We start from the raw sequence: 13,304 nt of genomic DNA, 5'->3' as shown, positions 1-13,304 counted from the left end.
CCTACGTATGAGACCTATCCCTTACCTTCATGGTTCTGGATATCCTTCATTAACTGTCAAATATCCACAATGCACAAACAAAGAAGAAACGTTATTCAAATAGTCAAAAATTGGGTGAGTTTTGAACAATGGGTCCAGATTAGGCTGATTACAAGGAACATATTTTTCCATTGTTGATGAGGTCTAAGCTCAAACTGCTTGGAATCTAAAACAGTTTAACTGTTGATGCTTTTGACCAATAGCCACTGATGTTTGGCTTTTTCCCAAGGGAAATGTGAATGATTACAGCTGATTTTATTATTTCACCTGGCATAAACAATGAAAAATAATCAAGCTATCAAGTGGTGCCTTCACTTAAGCCTTTTCCTGAAAAAGAGGGAGCAGGAGGTGGGAAGTAGTTGTACACAATACAAATTTCTCATCTGCTGTCTCAAGTCCCTTTGACAACAACAGTTTTCAAACTGATGGTTCAACAGTCTTCCTCGTCTACAATTAATTTATAATACTTTTTATTACCAGAATTGTTTTACAAGTGTTTATTCAAGTGATAAAATATTTCAAAAACTTCACTACATTATTTTCTTTTACTTATTATTTACCTGACCATTCAACCCCACAGAAATCTGGATCAGTATCAGAAATTAGAGTTCTCCTGGAATCATAAATTTCTTCTCCCAGTGCATTCAAAAAAGCATAATCGAAATTCGCCATGTCAAAACAACGTAGAGTGCATGCAGAGGGCAACAAAGTACAGGTAGCGGCCAAACCAGCATGACACTCAACAAGAGTGGCATCAAAGAAAGCTCTGTTGTGAAATACAGATAGTTCATAATTAGAAACTACATGGTAGCACAATGCAAAGACCGTTTCTTGTCGAGTCTACATGGATACCAACAGAGCGCAGGAAGCACAATGGTAGGTGTGAATCTTTACGCACAGCATGAGCACCACTCAGTTGCCATTCACCTGGTTAACTGCTGCTGCAGGTTCAGTCTAAAGGCATTAAATGGAAAATTTGCCTATCACTGAACAACAATTGTGACAGGAAATAACTGTCTTATGCTCTCCTGTTGAGGATAAAACTACAAAAGTCTACATGGTGAACCTTATCACTAATGTGGAGGGCCTTTAGTAACTGAATCCTGTAAGACTTGCTATGTAGACATCAGACATCAGCACAACACTCAACAGCAGGGGAGATCATCTGTACTTTACTCTCCTGATAAGGGAACTTTGTCATATGCAATCTACATCATCGAAATAACAAAAATAGTCTGTCAAATTCCTTTTCCACAGACTTTACAACTAATCTGTTTGTTAACACTGACTACTGGGTAGTACAAGGCTCACCCATTTCAAACTGCAGTAGAGAAAAGAGTTTTTCCTGTCATCATCTTGACAAACTGATGCAACAGTGGGAACAGAGAGGCAGGCATGAGTAGAGGTTAGAGCAAGTCACTGTAATTTACCGGCAATTGTGTGAAACTCACTAAATTTTTATCCCTAAAAATATTTTGTTCAACAGTTACTTTAAATTACTTCAGAAGTTTTCTTTTCTTTTTAAAACAGCCTGCTCTGTCCATTTATGAAAGTTATTGTAAGCAAACAATCTCTAATTACAGAACTGTCTGGCTTGCAGTTTCCTGAGTGTGTTTCTGAAAGCAGACTGGGATTACATACTGAACAATTTTTCTGACAGTTTTGTTGACTCTAGTGATGTTCTGACAGACTTGAATTGAAATTGCAATGTTATCATTTTCCACAATTTTGTAAAGGCAAAAGTAATTTAATCCTTTGTTGATGACTGGTACAAAACAACGATAAAAAGAAAACATTCTATTGATATCCTAAATATTGCTTGATGAGGTATGTGTGTCCTTTCCATACAGCCTAGCCACACATGGTTGTCACATCTGTAGTGACGAGTCCCTCTTCAAATATACCAAGGATATCACTGAGGCCTTCAAAGACCAAAATTACCCTCCCAACCTTGTTGAGAAACAGATTCCCTGTGCCGTCTCTCTCCCATCACCTACCACCTCCCGCACATCCACTATCTGGCCACAAATGAGTCCTCCCCTCTGAACCACAACTGGAGCACCTGAACGACTTTCTCCGCCATGCTTTGGACTATCCTACTTAACTGAGGAATATCCTATCTACTATCCTTCCCACCCAACCCACAGGGGTATTCCCCTCCAGTATAACTAGTTGCACGACCTATCCATACAACTTCCCATCACCACTTACTCCAGTCCAATTACAGGCATCTACTATCCCATCAAACACAGAGCTACCTGTGAAAGCAGCCATCTGATCTACAAAGTAAGCTGCAATAACTGTTCTGCTTTCTACATAGGCACGACAATAAAAAAGCTGTCTTCCAATATGACTAGCCATTGACGAACTGTAGCTAAGAGACAGCCGTGCCACCTAGTTGTTGAACATGCTGCCCAACACAATGTCTTCAAAGCCCGTGCCATCTGGAGCCTTCCTACCACCATAGCTTTTCCAAATTGCACATGTGTGAACTCTCCCAGCAATATATCCCATGTTCCTGTAACCCCCAAGGCCTCAACTGTCACTAGTCCCTGTCCTCCACTTATCTATTCCCTTCCCCGCTCCCATTCCAGCACTACAAGGTCTTCTATATTCCACTAACACACCCACTAATCTTTTTTCCCCTTGCTTTACTTCTTTCTTCTCTCCTTTTCTGCCCCCCCCCCCCCCCAGCTGCACCTAGCAGGCCTACTCTCTTCCCCACCACATACCTATATGTTCCTACAAGCTGCACTACACATTCCCCCACCCCTATCCTGATATCCCTCCCACTCCCCATCCCATGCCATGCCTTTTCCTTATTCCCACCATCCATGTGATATTGCTACTCCCATCAGGTGTAGTTTCAGTCCATTGTTGAGCCTCAGTGGCCAGAAACTGTGTGTGTGTGTGTGTGTGTGTGTGTGTGTGTGTGTGTGTGTGTGCGCGCGCTATTTTGCAAGGTCTTTTGGCCAAAAGCTTAAATGTGTACCATCTTTTCACTGTGCCCGTCCATGACTCAACGCACCTTCTGTATATGGTGAGTAGCAATCTCTTCCTTTCATATTATTAATGTCACTCCATCCTGGCTTTTCCATTTTTTAATTCATTAATCTGTTTAGATCAGCCTCTATATTTCAAATTAACATGGATACTTTCTTTATGGTATCGAAATTTCCACAGCCCATCTTTTTTCAGAATCATTCAAATCAATGATTCTGAAAGAATAACATGTTTCTGATGAGACACTAAAACATACACTAACTTCCACAATCTGTGCCAACTAAGTGCAAAATGCCTCTTATATCCAAGCTTCTGCAATACCATGACTGTACAAAATCATCAGAAATATACAACCAAAAATGCTTCTAATCATGCAGGAACTGAAAGGTAGATAATATTTTTTACCTGGTTGTTTCTCATAAGTAGAAACATTGTAGCAGTAAACTGTGTTATCCATGCAACTCGCATATAGTCTCACATTGCCAGGATCAAGCAGCAGATCCGTAAATCCATTTTTTGATGTTCCTCCAGCATACGGTAAATGTAGTTTTGGTAAAGGATCCCTCTTATATGCTGAATAATTCTTTCGTAAATCCCAAATTTTTATTTGTCTGTGGAAAAGGTAAAGGTATTAAACACTAGACTATAATGTGACATTTTATTTTAAGTATTTACAGTAAATTAACCAACCCATCTCCAGCTCCACATGATATTAACGTATTTTCGTCTTGAAATACAAGTCCTGTGACACTATTTGCACGTGATGGCTGGAGACACTTAGTCCTCCGACATTTTGAAGCAGTACCTGCTGCAAGACCTGTTGGTATTTAAATTTTATTAAGTTGAAAAACAATAATATTATATAATGAGAAAGCTAGTTTTAAATTCATAGGAGTCTCTTTAAATTTACTGATAAGGTCTACAGCAAAAACTTTCATACAACAGAAATGAAATAAAATAAGCTGACAGCAACATTAAAATGGACACATTATCTCTTGATACATCCACTCCATTACTTTGAATCAGTAAGAGTCTGAACCTTCACGCACAAAGAGTTGTATGTGTCTGCCAACCTTAGTGATCATAACATTACAGAACACAGCAGCAGTGTAGCAGATATTGGTAAATGCTGTCTTTCACATAACTGACAGCTAAGATTTATTGATAAGTCTTCTTGCCAAGGATCATTCACAACTAGCACAGCAATGTAGGAAATCATAGTGGTACATGAAGTCCCTATTTGATATCTTCATTTCCCAAATGCAGAAATAAGCATCCTATGACACTTCTAAGGAATCTCTTCTCTGTACTCTTCTGACCTGTTTTATTCATGTCTAATGTTTACTCACATAACAGTAACACTGGCACTATAATCACTTACGTAAGTTTGAGCGTTATTCTCATCTGCTTGTTCCAAAACTCTTCTCGATTGTGTCCCTAACACATCAAAAGATTTTAAGCCATGTGTCTCTTTATTGCAAAACTATTATCCAATCCTAAGTATCTGAAATGGTTGAGCTGTTCTGTTAGACTTAATAATCATCTTTGGCGAAATAAATTTGCTTCCTTTGACTGTTATAATCTCAATGTTAGTCATAAAAACAATTAAATTTTACTTTTGCTAGTACGACTGTTCCGTTAAGCTTCCTCCAATTTCCTCAATATTACTTGATTATTGGTAAAACAAATCATACCTAAAATAATGTAATTAATTTTAAACAATGTAGGTAAACTATGTCCACCATTTAACTACAATGGTCTCAATATATCATGGACAAGTATATGGGAGTGAACACTCATAACAACGGCCTTCAGTTATTCAGCCCATGTTCTCACTTAACTTGTGATACCCTGCAGGAAATACTTTTTCTGCTATACCCGAGATAATGTTTCACTGTCCAACAGATTTACAAAATCAATTAAAGCAGTGCAAGCTGATAAGTTATACTTATGCAGTTTCTAGAAGATTTTCCACAGAAAATGCGCAGCAGCAATGTATACCAACAGCTACTTCAGCGCCCGGCAAGAGGGTCCGTGTGCTCTGATGGTGTCAAAGAGTTATGCTGATGTCTGTATAACTTCCAACACGACTATTCAACCAGAACAAGTAGCCACACAATAACAAGTATCCACACAATGTTCTAGGTGTTCACCATAGGATTAAACATCAATAATAAAGTCCAACAATGGAAAATCCAGGATGGAATGTGACAATATTAAGAGAAGGAAAATTGCTACTCACCATATAACGGAGATGGTGAGTCGCAGATAGGCACAACAAAAAGACAAACCAGTTTCAGTTACCTAGGACTGCAGTTGGTGTGGTGAGTTGCATTTGCATGAGAGAGAGAGAGAGAGAGAGAGAGAGAGAGAGATTGAGAGAGAGAGAGAGAGAGTGTGTGTGTGTGTGTGTGTGTGTGTGTGTGTGTGTGTGTGTGTGTGTGTGTCTGTCTATTGTTGACGAAGGCCTTAACGGCCGAAAGTTATCATTGTGAGAGTCTTTTTGTTGTGCCTATCTGTGACTCGGCATCTTCGCTATATGGTGAGTAGCAACTTTCTTTTCCGTAATATTGTTACAATAATAATCTCTCTCTCTCTCTCTCTCTCTCTCTCTGAACTGGAAAGTATAAGTGGAAAAAGCAAGTACCTGGTAGATGATGGCTATTTGATATGTAATTATCAGGTTTACACTGACGAGATCCACTGGCTGTGCGTGCATCCCATATCATGATCATTCCATCTCTTCCTCCAGTTGCAAAAATTGCTGTACAACAAAAAATAACATTATGTAAATATTTTTAAAAACTTATGCGAACCATGAAACATCCTGACAGACCAAAACAGTGTATCAATATGGAACTCTGATGTTGGCCTTTAGCTTTCATAGGTGCTGTTATGAGTAATCTATCGCACTCCTGGCTCACCTTTACAACTTCAATTCTACTTTACACGTGCTATAGAAGCTCTCCAGTACACTATGCTGACGTAGTACTACTTTTTTCAATGTTACAAGAAAAAACAACTGACTGACATGGGACATCATCCTATGTCTGTAATCTGCAACCCTATGAAGTGCACAGCACAAAATTCCCACTGTACCACGTGGTAGGGTTTCTCCCCATCATATTCACATATGGAGCACTCCTTGACTGCCTCTGTATACACTGCAATTAGTGTAATCTTGTCTTCATGGTCCCTATGGGAATAACGCCTCAGTCTGCCCATCTTTGTATGCATTCTACAACCTCTGTTCATCTTATTTGGTAAGTGTCCCACATACATCAACAATATTGTAGTATGGGTTGCACAACTGTTTTTAAGCTAATAGGCTTATAGTATCTAACCAACTATTCATAGGTGGCCATCTTCTTTACCTACTAAATCTATATGATTATTCTCTTTCATAGCTTCACACATTATTAGACCAGGTATTTGTACGAATTGACTGATTCCATGTATGACTCACTGACACTACAGTCTTGATATATCAGGTTTTTGGGTTTTGTAAAGTGCACAATTTTACATTTCATAGAATATCTGGTGTGTGTGTGTGTGTGTGTGTGTGTGTGTGTGTGTGTGTGTGTGTGTGTGTTTCCTTTATAAAAATTCTTGCCTTTTGACAAAAGCTGTAATCCACAAGAAGAATTTTGTTTCTTTTCTGATGTTCACTGGAAATGATCCATATGCAGAACGTATTGGTCCTAATGTTTGTCCCTGACTAACTTGTAAGTTAATATATTTTTGATCTGATAAGAGTTTCAGGGAATTTAAGGAGATGGGATCTGGATAAATTGACTAAACCATAGGTTGTACAGAGTTTCAAGGAGAGCATAAGGGAACAGTTGATAGGAATGGGGGAAAGAAATACAGTAGAAGAAGAATGGGTAGCTTTGAGAGATGAAATAGTGAAGGCAGCAGAGGATCAAGTAGGTAAAAAGACGAGGGCTAGAAAAAATCCATGGATAACAGAAGAAATACTGAATTTAATTGATGAAAGGAGAAAATATAAAAATGCAGTAAGTGAAGCAGGCAAAAAGGAATACAAACGTCTCAAAAATGAGATCGTCAGGAAGTGCAAAATGGCTAAGCAGGGATGGCTAGAGGACAAATGTAAGGATGTAGAGGCTTATCTCACTAGGGGTAAGATAGATACTGCCTACAGGAAAATTAAAGAGACCTTTGGAGAAAAGAGAACCACTTGTATGAATATCAAGAGCTCAGACGGAAACCCAGTTCTAAGCAAAGAAGGGAAAGCAGATAGGTGGAGGGAATATATAGAGGATCTATACAAGGGCAATGCACTTGAGGACAATATTATGGAAATGGGAGAGGATGTAGATGAAGATGAAATGGGAGATACGATACTGCGTGAAGAGTTTGACGGAGCACTGAAAGACCTGAGTCGAAACAAGGCCCCGGGAGTAGACAACATTCCATTAGAACTACTGACGGCCTTGGGAGAGCCAGTCCTGGCAAAACTGTACCATCTGGTGAGCAAGATGTATGAGACAGGAGAAATACCCTCAGATTTCAAGAAGAATATAATAATTCCAATCCCAAAGAAAGCAGGTGTTGACAAATGTGAAAATTACCGAACTATCAGTTTAATAAGTCACAGCTGCAAAATACTAATGCGAATTCTTTACAGACAAATGGAAAAACTGGTAGAACCCGACCTCGGGGAAGATCAGTTTGGATTCCGTAGAAATGTTGGAACACGTGAGACAATACTGACCCTACAACTTATCTTAGAAGCTAGATTAAGGAAAGGCAAACCTACGTTTCTAGCATTTGTAGACTCAGAGAAAGCTTTTGACAATGTTGACTGGAATACTCTCTTTCAAATTCTGAAGGTGGCGGGGGTAAAATACAGGGAGCGAAAAGCTATTTACAATTTGTACAGAAACCAGATGGCAGTTATAAGAGTCGAGGGGGCATGAAAGGGAAGCAGTGGTTGGGAAGGGAGTGAGACAGGGTTGTAGCCTCTCCCGATGTTATTCAATCTGTATATTGAGCAAGCAGTAAGGAAACAAAAGAAAAATTCGGAGTAGGTATTAAAATCCATGGAGAAGAAATAAAAACTTTGAGGTTCGCCGACGACATTGTAATTCTGTCAGAGACAGCAAAGGACTTGGAAGAGCAGTTGAACGGAATGGACAATGTCATGAAAGGAGGGTATAAGATGAACATCAACAAAAGAAAAATGAGGATAATGAAATGTAGTCGAATTAAGTTGGGTGATGCCGAGGGAATTAAATTAGGAAATGAGACACTTAAAGTAGTAAAGGAGTTTTGCTATTTGGGGAGCAAAATAACTGATGATGGTCAAGGTAGAGAGGATATCAAATGTAGACTGGCAATGGCAAGGAAAACGTTTCTGAAGAAGAGAAATTTGTTAACATCGAGTATAGATTTAAGTGTCAGGAAGTCGTTTCTGAAAGTATTTGTATGGAGCGTAGCCATGTATGGAAGTGAAACATGGATGATAACTAGTTTGGACAAGAAGAGAATAGAAGCTTTCGAACTGTGGTGCTACAGAAGAATGCTGAAGATTAGATGGGTAGATCACATAACTAATGAGGAGGTATTGAATAGCATTGGAGAGAACAGAAGTTTGTGGCACAACTTGACTAGAAGAAGGGATTGGTTGGTAGGACATGATCTGAGGCATCAAGGGATCACCAATTAGTATTGGAGGGCAGCGTGGAGGGTAAAAATCGTAGAGGGAGACCAAGAGATGAATACACTAAACAGATTCAGAAGGATGTAGGTTGCAGTAGGTACTGGGAGATGAAGAAGCTTGCACAGGATAGAGTAGCATGGAGAGCTGCATCAAACCAGTCTCAGGACTGAAGACCACAGCAACAACAAAGAGTTTCAGTTAAGAAATAGTTTTGCTTTACTTGAAATCTAATATTTCTGCTGCTGGTATGCTTCATTCACTGCATAAATGACACCACTGATTATCTAAGCTGAGAGGATCTAACAAACCATAGTACTTTGTCTACCCTCTCCCTCACTACAGGTACATCCTTTCATACAGGGATCTGAGCCACCTATCATTCCTTTTTTACCTTCTCCAACCTCTCCTCCCCAAGAAATCAATAGGATAGTGTGCCACTTTTAGAGTAGAATCCAGAATTTTGGTCAAGGGGGTCAAAGTGTTCTCATAGAAATTTTGTATCACCATGCCATCTCCAAGTTATCAACAGTAAACAAAGGAATTTCCTTATTCTATTATAACACCAACCACAACAGCAAGATAATTTGCCTCTGGTCACTTTTACATATATCTATTGGATGTGCTACACATTTTACCTCGTGAAGGTACATTATGGCCAGTAATTTTGACTCCTAATTCATAAACCGTAAAAACAATGTTCCTCGAGAGGAATCATCAAGAGAAAACAAGTTTTATTTGATTCAAAGACCATCAGATTAATGGTACCATTACTGTTAAGTAATCAATGTTCCCTGAAGAACCACATGCAACTATTATTGCAATAACAGCAACAATTTTTTTCTCTAAACCAACCTTTGTCCTTTGGCTTGAAAGTTACTGTCTTAACACTGCGAGTGTGAGACTCAAATTTCCCAATTTCCTTCATCTGAGAGTTGGAAACATCCCAGAGAACTGCAGTGTGGTCTCCAGATACACTAACTAATTTGAATTCCTCATCCATCCAAGCAACGTCAAATATTGCATTATTGTGGGCTTGTGATCCTGGGAAAACAATGACAATATACTCTTCAAAATGAGTTCACAAAATAGAACAATAATAAATTGCAAGAAATCTGACACAGCATACCTTCCATCAGATTACTCTTGGATTTGAGTCTTGTGTTCTGGATAGCAATCTTTCCATCTTCATCTGCCAATGCCAGAAGATACTCATAGTTAGTTACACCACAAAATCTGCAGGCAAATGTAGGAGGTACAACAGCAGAAGAGCCTCTAGAGTCTCCTGTTTCATAGCACTTCAAACGCTTAATAGCGAAGTCATAACCGACAGAAGCCCCTTTGAAACAAAACAAAAATTCAAAGATATTACTTTAATAAAACTTCCCTAGGAGAGTAAAATATGAACACAAAAAGCAATTACAATTACAATATGAAACTTTGTTACAATAAATGTTATAGTAAAAATATCACACATTAAACATGCTAATAACATCTTAAACTCAAGCCACATATTCCGCACAAAATAGCCTTTACAACGACATCATCTCATTATTATCTGATATGCCTGTTACTTCACTAAACATCCTACTGCCCTACAATGCGCAATAGTAAATTTCATCAATATTTATTTCCGACCACAAAAGATGTAACAAAATTTAACTATATCATTAGAATGTAAATTTCTTCAAATACACCACAGTTCTTGCAACACAGTACACTGGCCCATTACATGTACAACGAAGAGGAAAAACCAAAAGAAACTGAAGGCTTCAGCGCTCACACATTCCTTAGCATATCATTCCCTTTGCAACAGTTGAGTCAACTGAACCTACTGATAGCAGGTGTCATATTTGATCTGCGAGGTAATTATGGCTGTGTGACATCATCCATGTGCAAATAGAACAGAACTCCTCCCCTCCGCTCAGCCACTCTCTCAGGCAGGCCAATCTGCAGCGTAGCCAGAGGATTAGGTTAAGTTTAAAGGTGTCATAAGAACGAAGTCTTTCATGATGGCACTGTTATATAAAACACTCTCAGACTTCTTGCTGCATCAATTTAGGGTAAAACTGCAGGCTTTCAACAATTACCTCCGTCATCTTCATCAGGAACAATGTCAGCATCTGCGCTGGTGCTGTCACCGCCCCTGTAGAAGTGTGAACATTGCAATGAATATCTCTGCCTCTTCTCTACACAGAGAGCTCACTTCCATGTACCACTAAGATTGTATCTGCTGTCATGGTTGAAGTTGTTCTCACACATTCTTATTTCTGCAGCCTCTTTAATTTCAGAATCCCAGTATGAAGGAACATGGGACAAAATTTTTCTTTCATCAAAGAATATTTTCTGTTTGTTTGTACAGCTATGCTCAGCAATTGCAGATTCTCCAAATCTCAATTTTTAATATGCCACTGATTTTCTACATAGCAGTCAGAAATAGTACAGATGGACTGACTGATGTAATTGCTACTGCACTCAAAAGAGAAGTTATAAATCTCAGCAATCCTGAGCCACGACTGTCCTTAACGAGCAGTAGTATCCCCTTTATCTTCTTAGGAGATCCAAAAATAAGTCTTATATCTCATCTGCCCAGGAGTCTGCCTAGGTTGCTGGATATCGTGCTGCAAAAAGGAAGGAATAAAATCAGTGGCTCATTATGTGAATGTTCAAATTTTCACATTTCTTTTACTTTGAGAAAGCTGACTTCATATTATGTGAGTCATAGTGTAGCTAGTCTCTCGAACAGTATGAAAGTTTGGTTTTCAGTTGGGGAAGTCTGTGGAAGTGGAGTCAGGAAAATAATTATAATTTTGTTACAGCTTCTATTTTAAGTATATTAGATTTTAATGAGTGACTTATTTGACCATTAACGTTACAAGTCAAAGCTGACACTTTGTAAAACCAGATACAATATTTCCCACTCAACTAAGCAGGCTACCAACATTTTACAACAAAGCTACCCAGGATAGAACATCCATTCCTCTTACTAACAAGTAGGCCTATGAATTGCTGTTCAAAACTAGCAGTTAACACGAATCAGTGTGACACACTTCTTCCGTTGTAAAGACTCCTACGTGGCTCCTACATCCTACGTGGCCAAAACAACAGTATTTCATTACTTTGGTTGGAACACAATCACAGCCCAAAGTGTTGCTACTATTCAGTGAGTTACATCCTCATTCACAGTTTAGTTGGGGCAGCTGATGTCTGCTAGTGGTATATGCCAGATCTGCACAGTAAATCTAACATACCTGCTTAGACTGGTCAAATTTTTTGCTGTTAGGAAAAGAGTCACTTAATTTCACAGCTAATGACGTTACTCGAACATCTGACTGGCAATGGCTGTCATCAGGGAACTGAGTACATTTGCCTTAGTCCATTTCTTTGTTTTGCGCTTAATGATAATCTAAACCACTTTGGCTTGGTTCTTGGAATTTTGTATTTTTTATACGTAGTGCATGGATTTTATCTTCTGATGACATGGTAAAGAATTCAGCAATATTGCTTGGACGGAATTGGTGAACACCTTTATTAGAGTTAGTCTTCTGTGTTCAATAATGCTCTTTCTTCTTGGCAAGGATACTTGGAAAACCAAATGTCACCGCCCTTTCTACTGGCTTTCACTGTAATTACCTCTGACTACTTGCAAAGAAAAATGGAATTCCTACTGTTGTATAAATATTTCTTAAAATAATTAAATATCTCATTTACTATGTGTCCATTTCTCCCATTGTTTGTCCAGTACATTCTCACTGAATGATTTTACTGAATGAACATTTAAGACTCTTTCAAACTGTACTTCTTATCAATAACCTGGCTGATGTGGCTGCTTTGTTGATATCAACCAACCATCATGGTCAGGAAAACCATTTATTATGGAGGAGACTTCTTTCCATCGAAAGACTGTTGGATTTAGAAATAAATTACAAATCACTGTGCATTAACTACTGTTGGGGTTGGAAACGTTACTGTCGAGAGCAAACTAAAGTTGATCATGAACGCCCCAAAGTGCCCTCTTATCAGTAGCATCCCAGTTGAAATCAATACTGTATTCATCACATTCAATGACTCTCCATTTGTTTCTATTAAATCTTAAATGTTTTTAAGTTAACCTTGCACATTAAGCGGTGTATGCCTTCAGACCTACACTGATCAGCAAGAACATTATGACCACCGCCTTACTACCAACATAAACCCGTCCAGGCAACAGCAGCGTCACCTGGCAACGAATGACTAAGTCAAACATATGGTTGGTTGGTTAGTTTAAAGGCGGGAGAAGGACCCAAACTACGAGGTCATCGGTCCCTCGTTCATAACACAACAATGTCTCAAGTGTGAGAATAAAACGGATGAAACATATAACACGAAACGGAAAGAACGAAGGGAAGGCAACGAACACTAAAAAGGACAAGAAAATACAGAGAGACGCTAGAAACAGAAGAGAGTAAAACATGAAAGCAAATTACAGTGGCTGGCCAACCAAGAGAATAAAAAGGGAAAGCCAGCCACTCTGCAACACATTAAAACCTTCACCCTAAAAGTACTAGGGTGGAGGATACAGAGGGACAAAGGACATGTGCTA

The 13,304-nt window shown here is 38.9% G+C and overlaps 1 protein-coding gene across 1 annotated transcript in view; it reads right to left on the bottom strand.

Annotated features, from left to right (window-relative positions):
• Positions 1-13,304, bottom strand: part of LOC124802611 (protein lethal(2)denticleless) — a 66,146-nt gene that overhangs the window by 22,888 nt on the left and 29,954 nt on the right. The window contains exons 2-6 of the mRNA XM_047263495.1: positions 9,852-10,061; positions 9,578-9,766; positions 5,690-5,806; positions 3,733-3,859; positions 3,448-3,653 (exon numbers count right to left, since the gene is read on the bottom strand). Coding sequence (XP_047119451.1) covers positions 3,448-3,653; positions 3,733-3,859; positions 5,690-5,806; positions 9,578-9,766; positions 9,852-10,061 — 849 coding nt within the window. The remainder of the gene's footprint in view (positions 1-3,447; positions 3,654-3,732; positions 3,860-5,689; positions 5,807-9,577; positions 9,767-9,851; positions 10,062-13,304) is intronic.

Source organism: Schistocerca piceifrons, chromosome 6 (assembly GCF_021461385.2).
Source record: "Schistocerca piceifrons isolate TAMUIC-IGC-003096 chromosome 6, iqSchPice1.1, whole genome shotgun sequence".
Lineage (NCBI taxonomy): Eukaryota > Metazoa > Arthropoda > Insecta > Orthoptera > Acrididae > Schistocerca > Schistocerca piceifrons.
Note: the sequence above shows the minus strand (reverse complement) of the source record. Positions and strands in the feature narration are given on the sequence as shown.